Raw genomic sequence first — 19,803 nt, 5'->3', positions numbered from 1 at the left:
TCTACTACGGCAGAGAAGGTGTTATCCCTCTCGAGGGCGCGGTTTGCAGAACCCCCCCCCCCCCCCCCCCCCCAAAGAAGCTGCATTGGAGGTGGTCACGGCAGGGGTGGGGGGACGAGTCTGGCGCCAGGTCGGTGCATGAGAGTAGAGGGTTGTGTCCCTCTCAGGACAAGGCTCCCAGGGTTGAAAAGTCTAAGACCCTAAGTTCCAGGCTGGAGACGTCGGCGCTGTTGCACAAGTCCTTGGCGGCTGATAAGGAGAAGGCAAAGTCTTGCGCGTTGACAAAGCCCTTCTCGTCAAAGGCAGACGATGGCCGCGAGTCTTCCAAACATCGATCTAGCTCCACGTCCAAATGGTCCTCTTTGCTGCAGAAGGCAGGGCCGGTGGCGGCCTTGGTTCGGTCGCCGATTCCCTCCATCGATGGTGGTGGTGCTGCCCTCTCTTACTTAATCGACGTGGTGGCGATTGTGCCATCATCGACCGCGCTGGATTCCTCGTTGACGGGGGCAGGTGCTCTGTTTACTTCAGAGATGCAGTGGCAGTCGTCTGGGTCCAGCCTTGGGCCTTTGCTCCCGTTAGAGATTCTGCAGGAAGATCCCATGGCGTACGACTTGGACTCGAGTCCGGCGGAGGAAACTCAGCCGTTTTTCGATGGGTTTGCTTTGGATCTGCAGCTGGCAGGGCCGCCCATGTTGGCAGGCCTGAGTGCTATCCCGCCACAGTACCCATTGGTGAATACGCACTCGGTGCTGTCCATGCAGGTGCTGACCATGCTGCAGTGGCTGTTGGGGCAGTTGGATGCACGGCTCCCAGTCCCACCAAGCCCGCAGTGTCCCGTTGAGGAGGAGGTGCGGGTTGTGCCGTGACCAGATGAAGGTGATGGTGCCCCTCGCCCGGTCTTCCTGCCAGCGTCACCTATGGTTTGTCCGCCTGTGTGATCTCCGGTTGGTTTCTCCCCTCCCGGGACACATCCAGAGGAAGGGGAGCCTGGTGGACTCCGATCCTGATGGTGGTCCGTGTGACACTGTCGACGTCGTCGCCCAGGCGAGCGGATACCTGGGATACCAATCCAGAGTTGGTTCCCCTGAGCAGTCCGGCTCAGCCCTCTCCACCCGATGATGTCGGCGCTTTTCATGCAATGATGGACGAGGCTTGTCAAGTGTTCGGTCATACCCCAGAGGATGAGCGAAGACTTTTTTTTTTCGACCACATGGGGAAGAGGCAGAAGGCGGTCTTCTATGTCCCCATTTTAGACCACCTGTGGCGAGAAGGGTTATCACTATGTGCCATCCGTTCTCGGAGTCTGCTTGGAGAAGAAGTTTAAAGAGCCGCAGTCTTCACCCAAGTACCTCACATCCCTACCCACACCAGAGTCGGTGGTATCGGCGGCGGCTGGTCTTAAGGCGTGTAGTCAGCACAAGTGTGTGATGCCCAGGACAATGTGGCCTGGAAGCAGGATGCGTTTGGCAAGAAGGTGCTTACGGTGGGGGCTACGACGGTCAAGGCGACCAACTCTTGGGCAATTATGGCTCGATATGACAGGGAGATGTGGCAATGGCTGGCTCCACTCTTGGATCATCTGCCTGGACAGCAAAGGAAGGAGGCGATGCTGCTGGTTCTCGAGGGGGAGGAGGCCTCCAACCATAGCATTAACATTGTGGTGGACCTGGCAGAGTCGGGGGTTCAAGCAGATCAACAATGGTGTGGTTCTGCGTCGGTAGGTACTGACTTTAGGCCTGAGGTGCAACACCAAGTGGTAGATGTGCCATGTGAAGGGGATCAGTTGTTTGGTGCTAAAAATTGACGAGGCGTTGAAGGGGATGAAGGAAGACTCTGAAACTGCAAGGTCACTGGGCACGCTGCAGAGTGGATGCTCTTTTTGCCCCTTTTGTGCGTTTTGAGGACCCTCGTGAAATGCCAGATTTGCAGGTTCCCGCGACAGCTGCTAGAGTCGCCCCAGTTGTACATCCCAAGAGTTCCGGCATTCTTTCCAGTCCACACAGAGGGCCAAGGACTTTGAGGCACAGCGGAAAAGTGGTCCGGCTGCCTCGGCTAGTAAAGTCCGACAGTCCAAGCCTCAGCAATGACTGTTAAATAGGCAGTCAAGTAGGGGGCAGGGTGGCGCACCATGTAGACTAGTGGCAGGCTATTACGACGGACAGATGGGCGCAGCATGCAGTACGTTATGGCCACTTGTTGGAGTTTCGGCACCCGCAACTCCCTATTCCACCTGTGAAGGTGTTGCAGCCGCATCGGTCTTGCGGAAGGATGTGCGTCTGATGTTGGAAAAGAGGGTGATCGAACCGGTCCCGTTGTCGGAAAAAGGACAGGGGGTGTACTTCCGGTATTTTGTAGTCAAAAAACCAAATGGAAAGTGGCGCACTATTCTCGACCTTCGGCTGTTGAACAAAAATCTGCAGTGCCTGAAGTTTAAGATGTTGACGTTACAGGATGTCATCCACTCGGTCCAGCCAGGAGAATTCTTGGTGTCGTTGGCCCTCGAGGATGCCTATTTCCACATCCTGATGCTTCCCAAACATCGCAAGTTCCTAGGGTTCGTGGTCGGCGACGATCATTACCAGTTCGGGGTTCTCCCGTTTGGGCATGTTTACCCATACTTGGACGATTGGTTGGTCAGGGGACCTCAAAGGGCGTTGGAGTTTCTCCAGGCAGCAATGCTCCTGTTACATCAGCTGGGCTTTGCAGTCAACTTTGCAAAATCTTGTCTGACGCCATCCAGGGATGTGGTTTTCCTAGGGGCCCAGTTTCACACGCAGCTCAATCTGGTGAAGCCGTCGGTCGACAGAATACAGAAGCTGATCTCCAGGGCTGCCGTTGTGGGGGCCAGGGAAGTCTGTCACGGTCCAAGGGTACATGTCTCTTCTAGGTTCCATGGCATCTTGTATCCCTCTCATCCCGAATTGTTGTCTGTTTGAGGCCATTGCAGGAGTTTCTTGCCTCCAGGTGGTCGCAGAGCATCGGGTCCTGGTCCGACAAGGTGGTTGTCTCCTGGGCTTTGGCAGAGGCCCTGCAGTGGTGGACTCGTCAAAACATTGTGAGTGGCATGCCCCTGATGGAGCCGGATTTTCGATACACAAGCGTGACTGATGCATCCCAGGTGGATTGGGGTGTGCAACTCGACCACTTTCAGGTTCAGGGCGTGTGGATTCTCAAGGAGGTGTCCTTACACATCAACGTTCTGGAATTGAAGGCAGTGCACTGTGCTCTGAAGCATTTTCTCATTCAGGGTACAGTGGTCGGCATTCTGACAGACAACTCCACCACAATGTTTTACCTGCGCAAGCAGGGGGGCATGCACGGCTCCTGTCCCGGGAGGCTCAGGAGGTCTGGCATTGGGCCATATGTCACGGGATTCACATCACTGCTTACCATTTGCAGGGAGTGCAGAACGTTCAGGCGGATGAATCCATGAAATATCCAATGCTGGAGAAGGGAGTAGTTTCGTACCTGTAGCTCCATTTCTCCAGCATTGGTATCTTTCATGGATTCACATGTGCCCACCGGCTGCCCCTGCAGGCAAACCTTGGTTCGGGCTTCCTCTCTTTTGGGAGGTTAAAATCTGAAGGGAAACCGCGCGGGGGGGGGGGGCAGGGCTATTTATACCGGACTTCCTATTGGTGCAGCCTAAAGCAACCTGAAAAGGACTTCGCTAGGACACTCAGTGTTGAAGTTTTCCATAGGAAAACGCTATGTTAAAATTACTGAGGTTTCCCAACCTGACGGGAACTATTCACAGCATGTGAATCCATGGAAGATAGCAACGCTGGAGAAATGGAGTTACAGGTAAGAAACTACTCCCTTCTTTTTTGGCAGCCCATTTCTCTGGGATTTTCTTTCCTTTTACTTTGCTCCTCTTCTCTTTAGGGGACTTGGTATTGCTCCGCTTTCCTTCAGGAGTCTATCTTCTTATGAATCTTAGTTTGCCCCTCTTCCCTCCAGGGGTCTTCCTTCTGTCTTGGTTTCTCCACCAGGGTTTTAGTGAGACTTTGCCTTACCATCTTTCCAGGCTTCTCAGGCAGGTCAGCTCATCCACCTTTTAGACTCAGGTGGTGCTGCATCTAAGCCTAAAAGGCTTCCCCTCTGGTCCAGTCAGGTTCATGCAGGCAGCTTCCTGTCAGGCAGTGCTCCAAGGTGGTTCTGGCTCCTTCACCCAGGCAGCCACCCCTTCAGGATACAGCTCTTCACTCACCAGTTTCTGGAAAGAAGCACAGGGGACCTATCCCTGACTGAGACAAGTTTGGTGTGAGCTGGCTCTGCTTTTGTAGAAAAACTCCTCATCATCCTGTTGGTCGCTGATTGGTGAAAAGCCCTGCTTGCAGGATTGGATGACAGGGTGTCTCCACTCTGGTCCTCCTGTTAGGCTCCTACCTGATGGGCCAGTTTGAACTTCGGTTAGTTCAATTAAGGTTTCACTTTTTTTTCTTATTTTCTTTTAATTATTCTGGTTTCATCATGGGCTCCTTTTTAAATATTGTTCGTCCTGTCCTTGGGGCGCAGGTTATTTTATTAATGTAAGTATTTCTTACATTTCCCCAAGTTATAAGGTCGTCTGTAGTAGAGTTTAATTCTTATTCACATGTGTGAAGTGTTTTTATTTTGTAGCCAGAAGGTGGTTTTACCTGGCCATTTTAGTACAATGTTCTAAGGTATCATTATTGCATTTTTAACCATGGGTGGCTCCACTTGTGGTTCTAGGGTGGCATTCCTGTGCTTCTAAGGCAGGGTCCTCCAACCTTTACGTTGGCTAGAGCTACTTGTAGTTAATGGCCAATAGGTAGGAGCTACTGGGGTGGTGATGCCCATGAGTATGAGAATGTGTACAAAGATAATTTTGTTCTGTTATTTGCTCTTTATATACAAAAGGAATATATGCATTTACCATATGAACAACATCAAAAACATCTTTATTTCATTGTTGTTATTAGTAGCTGTCTCCTTAAAATTATCAAGCAAATCAGAATGTAGGAAACTAATCGACGCCCCATGAGAAAAGACCTATACATGGAGACTGATTTTAGTTGTCACTTTTGCTACTAACATCACAAGTATTTGATTATCATTTAACATCTTGTTTGCCCCATGAGTTGCATTTTGTATGCCTCCTTCAAAACGTGATGTAAAAATGTTTCTGGTATATTTGTGAGGCTTATTCTTTATTGATTTTAAACTTGTTTATGCCCATTAAAATATGTTTTTGTAATTGGATCTGGAGCATGGATGTATAAACAGTTGACAGCTTGTGTGTGCCCTATGGGATTTGAGTCACGTACTACCTTGTGTGTTTGTAAGTAGGTTAGCTGGTTGTGGAACCTGTTGTTTCTTTGGAAACTAATCGGGACATTCAATGTGAAGGCAAAACACTGCTTGGTATCACCAGTGATCAGTAATTGGGTGTGTAGCTTGAAACAGCACAGCACTCGGATGCTCTCGGATGGGGTCAAAGTTTTGATTTAAGGAAATTCATCTTAAAAGGGCAGATTTGCAGAGATAGACAATCAGAGTGCAGATACCCTCCTTGCCATAGTGGTTTCCCTTAACGCAGCAAACATAAATTCAGGACAGTTTTTAAAATCTTTTACAACAGACTCTGGAGTTGCTGCGTCCTACACAAATGCACCATCTGTAAATGTACATTTGTTTTTCATAAAATAATTTTGCAACTTTGAAGGATGAATCTAACAGCATTTGCATTGTGGCATTTAGTTTACCTATGTTTTAGGATCTCAGAAAGCTTCAGTTGAGAGAACTATTTTCATAATGTCTGTATTATTGCAAAATGCCGATGAATGTTACACTTCTTTCCCAGTGTAACCTGGGCACCGTAGATTAAAGACACACATTTTCTTTTTATGCCGGAAGAAGTTTCCCACTATGGATGGAAATGGACAGCGTTTGCCTTTTTGTTGGATGGTGATTGTTCATCTGCTTCCAGGAGTGCAACATAGTTTGTTTTTGCACATGCAGCCCCAAAAAAGACACAATCTGTGGAGTATTTCAATCAATGTATTATGTTTTCTTTTTAAATCGCCATTTACCACTTTTTGCTTTGTCAAAATAAAATCCTCTACCAGTTTAGCATATCCCAATTCATGCTAATTGCTCACATGCCAAGTCACAGAATTCAGCCAAGGAAAAGTAGGCCAGAGTCTATTTTGTTGACTACTCATAAATGTTTTTATGTCAAAACAATTGGCAAGATTGAAAACAATGAACATGTGGAAACCATGTGATCAGGTTATATGCAAAAAGAGTACATCACAGGGCTAGAATAACATGTTTCTATAGCGATGACTTGAAACGTGCACAAATCATAACAACCCAACCAGAAAATATACAAATGATTACATAAACATTTTGACCAAAGAGTATGGTTGTAGTGAGGGGTGACTAATTCATAATGGGTAGCGACCTGACACCTATCTGCCTTTTATGACTGAGGCACTAACCCAGAACAGCTCACAGGATCACCTTCGCTCCATGCAGGTAATTCTGGTGCACGACCAATGGGCCCTGGCTGGCTTGCATGTGCAGTTCCCTCAGACATATTGGAACTTTCCATGTGTTCGAGAATTACTTGCAAATTGGACTGCGTTTTGCCCAATGTTTTGCAGAAACACTGCTCATAAATTGCACTGGTTCAACCCAGTTTTGACAGCCTGAAACCCCCATGCCAGAATTTGAACATTTGCATACAGGTTCCCCACAGATTTCTGTAGATCTCCTCATTTGTGTACATCGCCAAAGGGGATCCACCTTATACATTTTTGCCCCATCCCATGGCTCTCCTCAGTGTTCTCTCCCTGTATTCACCACCCTGTTTTGTACAGTGCTCGGTTACTGAGTAACTAGGTGTAAGCTATATTAAACGTATACATTTCAAAGTATATACATACAAACCACTGCTCACTTTTCCCACCTAATTCATTTGTATTCTTGTTTCATAAAACAAAGGCTGATACAGAACTCTTAAATCATGTTTTTTAAGTCCTGGCATTAATGACACATGTGACTTTACATTCCTGTATTTTGCCCTCGTGAGTTTTCTCATACTGTGCACTTTGATCCTATGTGTGCGTCATTGTCAATCAACAGGCTTCTAATAGAATTATTTAAACAGAAGAATGTGCAACATGCATTATTTAAAGTTAACTGCCACACAATGAAGTCACCTGTTTAAGTGAAGCTTTTGGCAATATAGAATCATACCAAATGACTGGGAGGAACAGCAGCGAATGAGAAGGCAGGAGCTAAGGTTGCGGAAAAGCTTTCATAAACGAGGCTTGATTTCGCACGTTTTAGAGATTAGTTGCTACTGGGGAGGAGGGGCAAATTAACACTGCCTTCATCAAAGTAAAAATCGCAATGCTCATAGTGAAACAAAGGTTTCACAAACCACACAATAAGGCCAGATGACGCTTTGCACACACACACTTAAAGGACATCAGAACATGACCCATAGCCCTTACATTAGGAAAGGGTCAGTGAAACGGGACAGGACTTGAACAGATGAGCATTTTGCATTTGAGGAATTGTAGTGTAGTCTTTATAATCCGGACTACCTTGCCCTGCTAGAATAGGACAACTACCTACTTGGTTTGAACATCCCAAAATGAGAGGAGGGCCTGAGGAAGGAATTGATTTCCTACTCAAGAAGAAAGCCTGCACCTTCTGCGTTGGAGCCAGTTGTGACCCGTGTACAACACAGAAAACATGTTCCTTGTGTAGGATACACCCGCCTGCGCAAGTTGCACACACAGATACATTCTTCCCGGCCCGGGCCATCGCGCAAGTGCATAAATATGCCATTCCATTGCATTGTCGGCACAGCTTTGCTAGGTGATGGATATAGGTTTAAATCAAAATATACATCATTCGAATGGATTGTGTCCTCCCACGTATTCCTCATCTTATGATAACTCGCTGTCCCCAGCTTCGCTGCTTCGGGAAAAAGAAATTCTCTCGCCAGAGGGCGCTGTGCTCGAGGTCGTAGCGTCGATTGTCCCTCGACGGACTCCGTACTCTGTCGACGTCACCGATGGTATAAATAGCTCGAGCCACGCCCGTTGCTTCAGCTAAGTTTTTCCGATCGCTTCGCTATCGAGAATGGCGCGCTTCAGATTTTCTGTGAAGAAAATGTCGTCATCTTCAACTCCGACACCCAAGACTGGGTTCAAGAAGTGTGTAGAGTGTGGATCAAAAATGTCGATCACGGATCCCCTCCGGGTTTGTCTCTGGTGTCTCGGTTCCAGTCGTCAAACCGACTGTGGTTCCTGCCAATCCATGACCGAGAAAGCTCTTCATGAGGAGAGGTAAACTGTCGGTGGGGAGGGAAGCCTCTAAGAAGGCTACGTCTAAAAAAACATAAGAAAGCGACTGATTCGAAGGAATCAGATTGCCATAGGCACTCCAAGAGATCTCGATCTAGGAGTGGATCGAGACACTCTCCGTCATCTAAAAAAATGAAGAGGAGACATAGATCTCTCTCATCTTCTTCAGAGTCGAGAAGAAATTCGATGTTCGACAAAATCGGATTCTCCCAGTAAATGGGAAGAATTCCGTAAAAAGATGATGGAGGTTTTCGAGAACGCGGCCCGACCCCCTCGAAAGAACCTCGAAAAAGCCATACCCATAAGGTCGCTCCATTGGACGACAAAGGGAAGTCCAAGACTACCATGGTAAAGACCAGTAGTGTCGAGGATACTAAAAAAACTTGAGTCGACGCCAAGCTGTCGGAGACTCTTCGATAGTCGAGCACTTCTCCGGTGCCATACAAAAAACACAAGTCGTCGAAGGCTTCGACGACTTCGACCATTTTGGCACCAAAACCAAAAACATCCTCGACGCCCGTGTCGAAGTCATCTTCGAAGTCATCGAAGACTCCTTCGACAACTTCGAAGGATTTATCAATCCCTTCGACGCGTATGGTAGAAGAAGAAAGGAGATTCACTCCTTTGCCTAGGTCAGACTTTAAGTCCATGTCCTCAATTTATGAGGAATCTGGCTCAGAAGAAGACAAGGTTACTCCTTTTGGAGTTTCTTATGGCACAAAGCAAGTTCCTGAGGAACTTATTGACCAGGAATCTAGAATGAGAGACCTGAGTGATACTCTACATTCTGCCAGTGGAATTGACACCTCCCCAGAATTAGTTTGCCAGACGTGATCCTGCAGAGCATGTAGATGCTGGGTACAGGGGTCTTATGACCAGAGTAATAGAATATATGGGTTCGGGTAACACTTCACCCGTTTTTGAACAGGATGACATGACGGATATAATTGTCAGAGGGCCTCAAAAAGATCCAGTTCTCCCCTTTCACAGGGCCCTTCAAAGGACGGTGGAGAAAAACTGGGATAAACCAGAGAGTATTGCTGCTGCAGATGGCACTTTTCCAAAAACATATAGACCAGCTGGAACGGATCCTGAATACTTAAATAAGCATCCGACTCAGGCAGCATCTACATCAAAACAAACTGCATATCCCACAATTCCTCCAGATAGAGAGGATAAAAAAGTTGACGCATGGGCACGTAAAGTTTTCACGTCAGCTAGTATGGCCCTTAAATCGACAAATGTCACCTGTACCCTGGCCAGGTTTACCCATACCCTGTGCGACTGTATTTCGGCGGCGGCTGATCATATTCCGGAAGGCGAGGAAAGGGAAGGCTTCCTGAATATAGTCAAAGACGGGAAGGAGGCAATGGGGGAATGTCTCCAGTCTGGACTGGATACTGCTGATAGTATCAGCAGGTCCATGGCTGCAAGCGTTGTGCTACGCAGATTTGCGTGGTTGAGGAAGTCGGGTTTTGCACCAGATGTGCAAGCCAGACTCCTTAACATGCCCTTTGATGGCTCGAGGCTGTTTGGCAGCAAGGCTGATGAAAGCCTAGAAAAACTTCAGACCTCGAAAGCGGCAGCTAAATAGCTTAGCGCCTCTATGTGCCAGCCTCTAAAACCCTATTCCGGCTCATCTTCCTGGAGGGGTCGTTCTTTTCGATACTACTCCTCTTTTGGTAGAGGAAGAGGACAGGCTTCTCAAAGGGGCAAAAGAAACTTCCCTCATGGAGCACGAGGAAGAGGTGCAAAATCAGCCTCAGGAGCGGCATCTGTACCCTCAGCCACCTCCAAATCCCTCTGAGACCTTGTTGCACAAAACACCAGTGGGAGGCAGGATCTCTCAGCATCTGAAAGAATGGCGGGACATTACCTCAGATGCTTGGGCACTGGAAACAGTAGCCCAAGGTTACTGTCTCCCCTTTCTAAAAAGACCTCAGAATCATCCACCGGGAGCCAACTCTGGCAAAATTCCAGATCCGCTCCTGTTGCAGGAAATTTTAACCCTGCTAGAGAAAGGTGCCATAGAACTGGTACCTGTAGCGGAGAGGAACAGGGGTTGGTACTCCCCATATTTTCTCATTCCAAAAAAGGACGGAGGACTGAGACCCATCTTGGACTTGAGAAACTTGAACAAGTTCCTCAGGATGGACAAGTTCAAGATGGTGACTCTTTCTCAGATCCTTCAGGCTCTCCAACTCCAAGATTGGTTGGTATCATTGGACCTTAAGGATGGATGCTTACTTTCATGTGCCAATCCATCCAAAGCACAGAAAGTACCTGAGGTTCGCGATTGGCAATTCTCTATCAGTTTCGAGTTCTGCCATTCGGGTTGACCTCCGCCCCGAGGGTTTTCACCAAACTGTTGGCGGTTGTGGCAGCGAGTCCCAGGAGAGGAGGTATTCACATATATCCCTACCTGGACGACTGGTTGATCAGAGCAAGTTCTCCAGAACAAGCTCAGGAACATCTTTCGATCACCTGCCACTTCCTCCACAAATTGGGCTTCTCCCTCAATTTCAAGAAGTCCAACATGATACCATCCCAGAAGCTCCAGTTTATCGGAACAGTCTTGGACACTTCCTCGGGAAAAGCCTCGCCTCCCGAAGTGAGAGCTCTCCACATCCAGCAGATGGTAATAAAATTCCAGAATGCCCAACGTCTATCGGCCTTCGCTTTTCTTAGGTTGCTCGGCCTCATGGCATCCTGCATTTTCCTAGTACCAGAGGCCAGGTTGAGAATGAGATTCCTTCAATGGGCATTCAGAACTCAGTGGTCCCAGTTCTCAGGGAATATGTCGGATCTTCTGCAAGTCCCGAGTGCAGTTGCTCAGGATCTTCTATGGTGGGCTTGCAACAACAACATTCTCAAGGAAGTCTTTTTGGCAACCATGGCCGGAGATAACAGTAGTGACGGACGCCTCACTCACAGGGTGGGGAGCACACACCAACGATCTGACAATCAGCGGTCGTTGGACTCCATCGGAGTCCAAACTACACATCAACCTTTTGGAGCTGAGGGCAATCAGACTAGCGCTGAAGGCCTTTCTGCCCTCTGTACAGGGAAAGAATGTCCCGATAATGACGGACAACACGGTGGCCATGTACTTCTTCAACAAAATAGGAGGAGTAGGGTCACTACCACTGTGCAGAGAGGCGATGCAGCTATGGTTCTGGGCAATACGAGAAGGAATCTCTCTCTCGGCAATTCACCTAGCCAGAGAGAAGAACACGGCGGCAGACGCTCTGAGCAGGCAGAGCACGGTCTCTCACGAGTGGGAGCTGGCTCAGGAAGTCCTTCTGGAGATCTTCGCCCTTTGGGGAACCCCTCGAGTGGATCTGCTCGTCACCGCGATCAACCAGAAGTGCGATCAGTACTGCTCAAGAGAATTTCCTCAGAGGAGCTCTGGGAGACGCATTCGTAGTGGAAGTTTCCACTGCTGTACGCGTTTCCCCCGGTCCCCGTGATTCCTCAAGTAATCAGGAGGTTGAGAAAGTTCAGGAAAACCATGAACCTAATTGCCCCGGATTGGGCCAGGAGGACATGGTACCCGGACCTTCAAGACATGTCCATCTGCCCTCCAATACGTCTTCCGCAAAGAGAGGAACTTCTCTCGCAAGAGGAAGGTCGGGTTCTCCATCCAGAGGTCAAGACACTCAACCTTCACGTATGGTTTCTGAGAGGTTGAGATACAAGGATTGGGATCTTCCGGATGACGTAATGGAAGTCTTGCTTTCGGCCAGAAGGTCAGCAACAAAATCTTTGTATCGATGTCGCTGGAACAGGTTTAGTAACAGGTGAAAAGATAAGGATGTGGACCCTTTTCAATGTGGCACTCCAGTAGTGCTCTCTTTTCTATTACATCTAGCCGATCTGGGGCTCCAGATAGGAACAATCAAAGGATACCTTGTTGCGCTGTCCATTTTCAAGCACACCTCGGAAGAGGTTTCATATTTCAAAATGCCACTAATAATTCAATTCTTAAAAGGACTTACTAACGTATACCCTCCAATACCTTTTCATGTCCCAACTTGGGACTTAAATTTAGTATTAAAATTCTTGACTTGCATACCTTTTGAGCCTCTGCACTCATGTCCATTGAGGCTTTATCACAAAAAACTGTCCTTCTTGTGGCCCTATCAGCCCGCAGGGTTCGTGAACTTCAGGCTCTCTCATGCAAACCACCATATACTATTTTTTTTATAAGGATCCTTAAAGTTAAACCTTCATTCTTACCAAAGGTAGTTTCGGACTTCCATTTGTCAAAAAAAATAGTACTACCAACTTTTTATGCTCCTCCTCATTTGGGCGAGGAACAGGAGAGACTGCACAGACTAGATCCCAAGACGGCTCTTAGTTTTTACATCTCAAGGATGTCTAAATTGAGACAAGATGACCAACTATTTGTGGGTTATACTGGTCATAAACTAGGCTGATCTGTAACAAAACAGACCATATCCTGCTGGATCATCTTGGCCATAATTGAATGCTACAGATTAGCGGGAAAATACCCACCAGATGGGCTTCGTGCCCATTCTACAAGGGGAATGGCTACTTCTGCGGCTCTAAAGAGGGGAGTCCCGGCAGCAGGTATTTGTGCAGCTGCAACTTGGAAAACAATGCATACTTTTGTCAAGCATTACTGCTCGGATACTGCCTCCTCCAATGAGGCATTATTTGCCAAGGCAGTTCTGCATTCTTTTCACGAAAACTGAAACTAGTACTCCCGCCTCCAAAATTGTCACTGCTATGGGAGTCTATCATAAGATGAGGAATACGTGGGAGGACACAATCCATTCGAAGAACAAGTTACCAACTGTAATGTTCTTTCGACTGGATGTTCCTCCCACGTATTCCTCATCGACACTCCCATCCTACCCCACAGTACAGTTTACGTTTTCTTACACTTTCCTCTCACGATGAGTGCATCAGTTATGGGGCACGCCTGGGTGTTCCTCCTATATGTTTCATCGAAAAAACAGAACTGAAGCAACGGGTGCGGCTCGAGCTATTTATACCATCGGTGACGTCGACAGAGTACGGAGTCCGTCGGGGGACAATTGACGCCACAACCTCGAGCAGTGCCCCCTGCCGAGAGAAATATTTTTTCCGAAGCAGCGAAGCTGGGGACAACGAGTTATCATAAGATGAGGAATACGTGGGAGGAACATCCAGTCGAAAGAACGTTAGTTGGTAAGTGACTTGTTCTTCTCATAGTTCTGAAAATAATGGGTGGGGTCTCCTGCCCTTTCGGACATTTAAATTCGGGATCATCAGAAAGTATTTATCTGCTGAAAGAGCCGCCAAAAAGGAGGAGGTGTAAGTGAGGCCGTAGAGCAAAGCGGTTGTAATCGCAGTGTTTCGAATCCTTAGAACAAGTGGAAAAACAGCCTGGAAATGTAGTTTTGTATTGTATTTTGCTGCTGAAATAAATAGTAAAGCAGTTGAAGCATTAAACTTGCTTCCGTGCCTTGCCAAAGAAGTGGATTTACTGACTGTGAAGTACCTAGAGAAAAACATTTTCAATGCTCTGATGTGTATTTTCTTCACTGTGATGAATATTATGTTGTGCTTTTTTTTACAGTGGGGATCTAGTGTGTTTCTGTGTTACAAGAAGTCTGTTCCAGCATCTAATTCAATTGCATATAAAGCGGGTAAGTAAGTACATGGAACACCTATATTTTATATTTCTTTCAGTTTGACACCTGAAGTCTGTTTTTCAGTTTGCAGTCACTGGCCTGGATCTCGATTAGTTGTCTACTTCCAAATGTCAACACAAAGAGGTAGAAGTAGCAGATATCGAGAAGGTTGAGTATATTTGAGAGCTTGTGGTTTGGCTATGCCCACTGGATCTGGTGGAGGGTTTTCTGGTGCCCTGATTACCTCTTATCGATTAGCATCTGCAGATGCTGGGGAAAGATTTGTTGTTGGAACGGTACTTGGAAGAGTGCAGGAACTAACAGAGCTTCCACACGATTCGGGTAGGCAATCTCTTCTTTGAACTCCTTTGAAGGGTCAGTAAGGCAAGGATACAGACCTGGATGTTAAAGAAATCGGTGGGCTGCCAGGATGGCTCTTCTTTGGATATCGTTAAAGTGCTTTGGGTCAGGGTAAATTCAGGCATCAATACAAACGCAGTTAATAAACCAATCCTATCTGATTTTGACAAATGTTGCCCTTACACACACTGGCGTGTTTCGTCATGGCTACTTGCTGCCTCAGTGCAAGTCACTCGTTCTCTTCCAGAAAATGTCAGTCCATTGGAATTTGTACTAGATTTACACAGTGGTTTGCTGCAAGGACAATCTGGGGATACAGCAGGCTTTATTCCACGGTGATCAATGAGTCGAGACTCAGTTAACAGGAGCCTAAAGCTTGGGGGAAACGGGGGGGTGTCACAGGAGCACAATTTGTATTTGTGTCCCTGATGAGGTCTCAAAGTGTCATCAGGGCAAACGTTAATTCCTAAACCCAAGCGGTAGACCACGTCCAAGGAAAATTAAACTTTCTCAGGGCCGCAGTCCCTGAGAAGACAACATAGTCTAAAATGCCTCAGTTAATTTTTGCCTCTTTTGTGCTGATATTTGTATTATGACTGTCCTGATAATTGTGTTACATGCTTCAAATTAAGAATCTAATTCTGTAGAGCAGCTTAGAATCATTTGTTTTGGCCATATTTACATATTCTATTGGCTAGTTTAGAAGATCTTTCAAGATTGCTGTAGTGTTCACAACCACAGTCGCCATTGGGTGTCAGACATTCGTATATAATTTGCATGGTGAATCGCCTGTTGATTTTTGTAAATTTGAGATTAGAGATGGGAGATAGCTAGGAGGTCAAACAATAAGCGTGGGTTCCTTGCAATGTTTTCTATAGAAGTGCCTTAAATCCTGCATCTTTATGTAGTCCTTCTTGGTGCTTTAAACAAAAAGATGAATTCAGCCTGTCTCATGTATTCTGTATCGCCTCCTCTGACCCAACTTTCACATTTTATAATGTTCACAAATATCAAGTGTTCCAAATGATGATTCTCATGCCAGTGTATAGCTAGGGGGATATTGAAAATCCTTATTCTTAATTGCACTGAGGTGCTCGTTTATCCACAACTGTAACACTCTTGGTGCTCCATGTGTACATCTTGCCACATATGAACTATGACAATTTATGAATTGTTTGTGTGTTTTTGATCAGTATCTTTCTACATTTGTCACCCCTTCAGTACAGATCTGCATTGTGTGCAAGAACCACATTTACAGGAGCTCTGCCTTGAATGTATGTAGCCAAGTGGGTGGTTAATCAGTTTGCATATAGCTTGGGCAGAGTTGATTAATAATAGTTCTTACTCTTCTGCGTTGCGTTTTCAAATTTTCATCAACAAATGTGTTAGGGGTCCAAATTGAGCAAATACCAGTGTTACCTAAATCGTAATATTACAATGTTACATTCAATGAACGATATCCCATACAAGCCTTTTTGTTATACTTTAATTTTAGAAGTTATGAACTTGTTTGTTGGTTTGCAGTTAACCTTAGCCATGCTTTCTATGATATATTTGCTACACTGTCCTCTTTATTTAAATCTTTGCATGTTTAACTTTCCTTTGTATATTCATAATTACTGCAGCTTTAAATTTACTTTCAAACTGCGTGTATATATTCTTAATAGTACATCTATGATGGTCACTAAGTGCATGTAATGTGTTGTTGCCTTCAGTTGGTTTCCCATATATCTTGGTATGTGTTGTCCTTAATGGACATTTCTAAATATAAAAAATATATATACTTTTGACTCGAAGGTAACGTCAATTCTATGTTCAGTGGTTTATCAGTTTTTGGATCTTTAACTCGAGGTTGGGACATAACCATTCATATAAAAATATCAAAATTGTATCTTGTCCAGTATTCTTATGCAACTGCCTCATGTGTGGAAAATGCATGTGACAGTTTAAAAACCCATATGTATGTTTGCTAATCATGGAGCATAGCATGCACTACTCATAGCTACTCCAAAGGTTTCTTGATAAACACTTTATTGAATATGAATATATTTATCATAGTGAATTGTAGAAGCTGAAGAATATCACTGTGTAAGTGACTCCATGCTTCTACAGCTGTTTCATATTTAAAGTGTAAAGTTCCTGGACATCACACATCATGAAGATGTTTACATAGTTCCATTGCATGTTATTTAATTGGTTTTGAATATACTTTGTCACCCGTATATGATTTTACCTGTAATGCATAGCGTTGCGAATGTATATGCAGGGCGCACAATTTGAACTCGCCACCAGCCATTGGCTAGTGATATTTGACCCTTAAGTAAGAAATTAGGTTGCTGTCTGCATTTTTATAATTGAGGTAGCGTGCGACTTTGCCTGGCTAGTAGCTTGCAACTTGAATATTTTACCCTGGGAATGTATTTTGAGATGGTTTCAGTAATTGATCAATTTCAATTAAGAATTGGTCGGACCTAAGACCTATCGTAGTTTGTCATAGTACTATATTTTCAGTCTGAAACGCATTCTAGCTAATTGAGGATATTTCAATCACAATTTTTTTTTTCTTTATCAATGATCTGTCATAGATGACACCCTTTCATGAGAAATGCATCCACTCTTTTTAGGATTTCTATTGTTGAACAATTTAGTATGTTAGCATGGAGTTTCTAGATGATTGATGGCTAGTTTGATACAATCCCTTTTTATTTAATACCACAAATATGTTTCCTTTACTTGTTTTGTAACAATACTGTTGTTGCTTTCTAAGCTTGTTACTGCCTTTTCTACTTTGTTGGATAAAGCACATCACTTTTTCTTAAGACTTTGTCCTCAATCATATATTTCTGAGGCTTGTGGGATCTGCTTAGATCACATGCTCTGCATAGGCCGACATCTAGTGGAAGCTGCAGAGTATTAGTTTGTTTTTCGAAACTCAAAAATGGGCGTCGACACAGGGCGTGCCAGTAATACTATCCCTAGTGTGACGTACACTGTACCCATGATCAATCACGCGTCTAGGACCCTCAGATTGTTTTTTTCCGCCATACTGGTCGGAAGCATTCCGCGGAGTTCTCTGGCTTTTAGCCATAATTTTGCTAATATCATAATATTTCCCCGTTTTCTCCATCCCCACGTCGAGTCACCGATTATCGAAGCTCGACGCCGGCCCGGAGAAGATAACCGCGGAGAGCTGCACGACCGACTTTGGGCCTCGGATGGCCTCTGGCCTCGGCCCTACAAGTAGGGAGAGTGGGGGCTGGTACATACTCTACACTCACATATATTTATATATTCCTACACACACTAGCCCGCTGCCAGAGGGTGCGTATGGAGGGTACCCCTTTCCAATTTTGCCCCAAGTGCAACCGCAAGTACCCTTGGGTTGACAGACCCGCCACCTGTAACCTCTGCTTGCCGAGGGACCACCTGGAGGTGAACTGCAGAGCGTGTAGCCGGTTCAAGGCTAAGACTCTAAAGGACCGTTCGACAAAACGTTGGTCCCACCAGGCCAGGCAACGAGATGCCATGGAAGCGGAGGGCACCTTCAGTGATGGCAGCGACTTCGTACTATCGGACGGCGAGGGCAACGTGACGTCAAAAGACAGCCAAGCGCAAGTCCCCGACCTCGGAAGGTTGTCCGGCAGGGCAGCTATGGGGAGCACACCCGGCTTTAAGAGCGCTACCCACTCCACTTCCACTAAACACTCGAAGTCCAACCAAGACTCGACGCGCATGTCGAGTTCTCGGAAAGAGGCACGCAAAGAACGGTCCACCGAATCGGTGTCCTCTGGGCGTTCTCGGTTAAGATCGCCGCATGACACCAGGCAACCATCCACTGTTGACAAGAGTGCCTCACTCACCAAAGTAATGGAGGCACGATCGTCAGAAGACGAAGCCGACCTCCATCCCCAGGCCGCACTCCAGGAGTCGGCATCAGCAGACCGCTCGACGGTGGTTCCTGTTTCCCGACGTCCTCACTCTAAGGAAAGGGGCACTACCCCCGAATCTCGACGCCAGACGTCAAAAACCTCTGAGAAGGTGAAAACACCAGGGAAGCACTCTTCCACTCATGTGGAGGGGGGAAAACAGCAGAAGAAATCCTCTCAGCCTTCTTCTACTCCTCTGGTACATAAAGACAGTGCTAGGTCTTCTGATAAACAGCTAACCAAGGCCCCTGCACAAGCCCATAGGTCCAGTCAGGTTATAGCAGGGAAACACCCCCAGGAAAGGGTAATCCCCAGCTCCAAAGAATGGTCCAGTGAGGATATAGACAGGGTTATGTCTAGAATGTCATCCCTAGCGGACTTCTATGCCAAGAACCCAGATCACTTCCTCTCCTATACCCCTGACGGGGCTACTCCCTCAGGGTCTAGGGACCCGTTACCCCCTGGTAAGAGACCTCGAGTTGAGGCACCAACGCAAGGTCGGTCTTCTGACCCATTCTGCGTACAGCCATATACTCAGTATAGTCAGGATCCACTACAAGAAGAGGATCCAGATTTGGTAACGTTGGGCGACCAAACTGGAGTGGACTATTATGGGGATGACGAGGACCAAGAGGAAGATGACCCAGCAGTCTACAGAGCAGACTCCCTGGTAGGCAAAGAACATCAGGTTACCGACTCTCCAGTCGACAACCAACCTCTCCTAAATGAGGTTTTGTCTAGAGCGGCTGAACACTTCCGCATAGACACCCAGGGAGCACAGGAGGAGAGGGACTTTGCCGAGGAACTAGTAGGGGAAAGGAGAACCATTGCTCAGGCCATCCCTATTCTCAAGTCTATACAGAGGAGAATTGATCCTTCCCTTATCAATCCTAACCTCACCAGGGCGGTAAACCCCAGAATCTAAAAATTGTTCAGGCCAGCCCAATCAGACCCACTTTACATAAAGGGTCAACTGAACCCGGACTCCCTGGTAGTAACTAATACCGAAAGAGGGCGGGAACGCCCCTATCTTCGTCTGAGGCTCCCCCCGACAAAGAGAGCAAGAAGATCTACGGGTTGGGAAGGAAAGTAGCCTCCACTTCCACCTACCAGGCAAGGATTGCCAACCCCACCACTCTGCTGGCTAGTTACAACTGCCACCAGTGGGAGCAAGTTGCTGCACTTATAGACTCCGCACCGGAACCTTTAAAGGGCCAGTTGGCACAGGTTGCGTCGGAGGGGAGAGCCGTGTCCGGTTGCATCCTTAAGGCAACCTTTGATGCTGCGGATAACGCCGGCAGGCTAATAGCAGAGAGCACTGTCATTAAGAGGCATGCTTGGTTATGACAGTCAGGGTTTAAACCCGAGACACAAGCATCCTTAATCGACATGCCGGTGGGGCCTAATCTACTGTTTGGCAAGGCGGTAGAGGACGCATTGAAAAATGCCAAAGACGAGTATGAGACTCTGAAATCACTGGGACAGTTGACCAACAAGCCACCTAATCAAAGAGGGAATGGCAATTTT

At 46.6% G+C, this 19,803-nt stretch overlaps 1 protein-coding gene across 4 annotated transcripts in view; it reads left to right on the top strand.

Moving 5' to 3' along the window:
* DENND4C (DENN domain containing 4C) overlaps positions 1–19,803 on the top strand; it is a 2,555,958-nt gene that overhangs the window by 494,899 nt on the left and 2,041,256 nt on the right. For all 4 annotated transcript variants that reach the window (XM_069625964.1, XM_069625963.1, XM_069625962.1 and 1 more), the window contains exon 4: positions 13,936–14,005. In XM_069625964.1, the coding sequence (XP_069482065.1) occupies positions 13,936–14,005 (70 nt within the window). The remainder of the gene's footprint in view (positions 1–13,935; positions 14,006–19,803) is intronic.

Source organism: Ambystoma mexicanum, chromosome 6p, assembly GCF_040938575.1.
Source record: "Ambystoma mexicanum isolate Mex_15411 chromosome 6p, UKY_AmexF1_1, whole genome shotgun sequence".
Taxonomy (NCBI): Eukaryota; Metazoa; Chordata; class Amphibia; order Caudata; family Ambystomatidae; genus Ambystoma; species Ambystoma mexicanum.
Note: the sequence above shows the minus strand (reverse complement) of the source record. Positions and strands in the feature narration are given on the sequence as shown.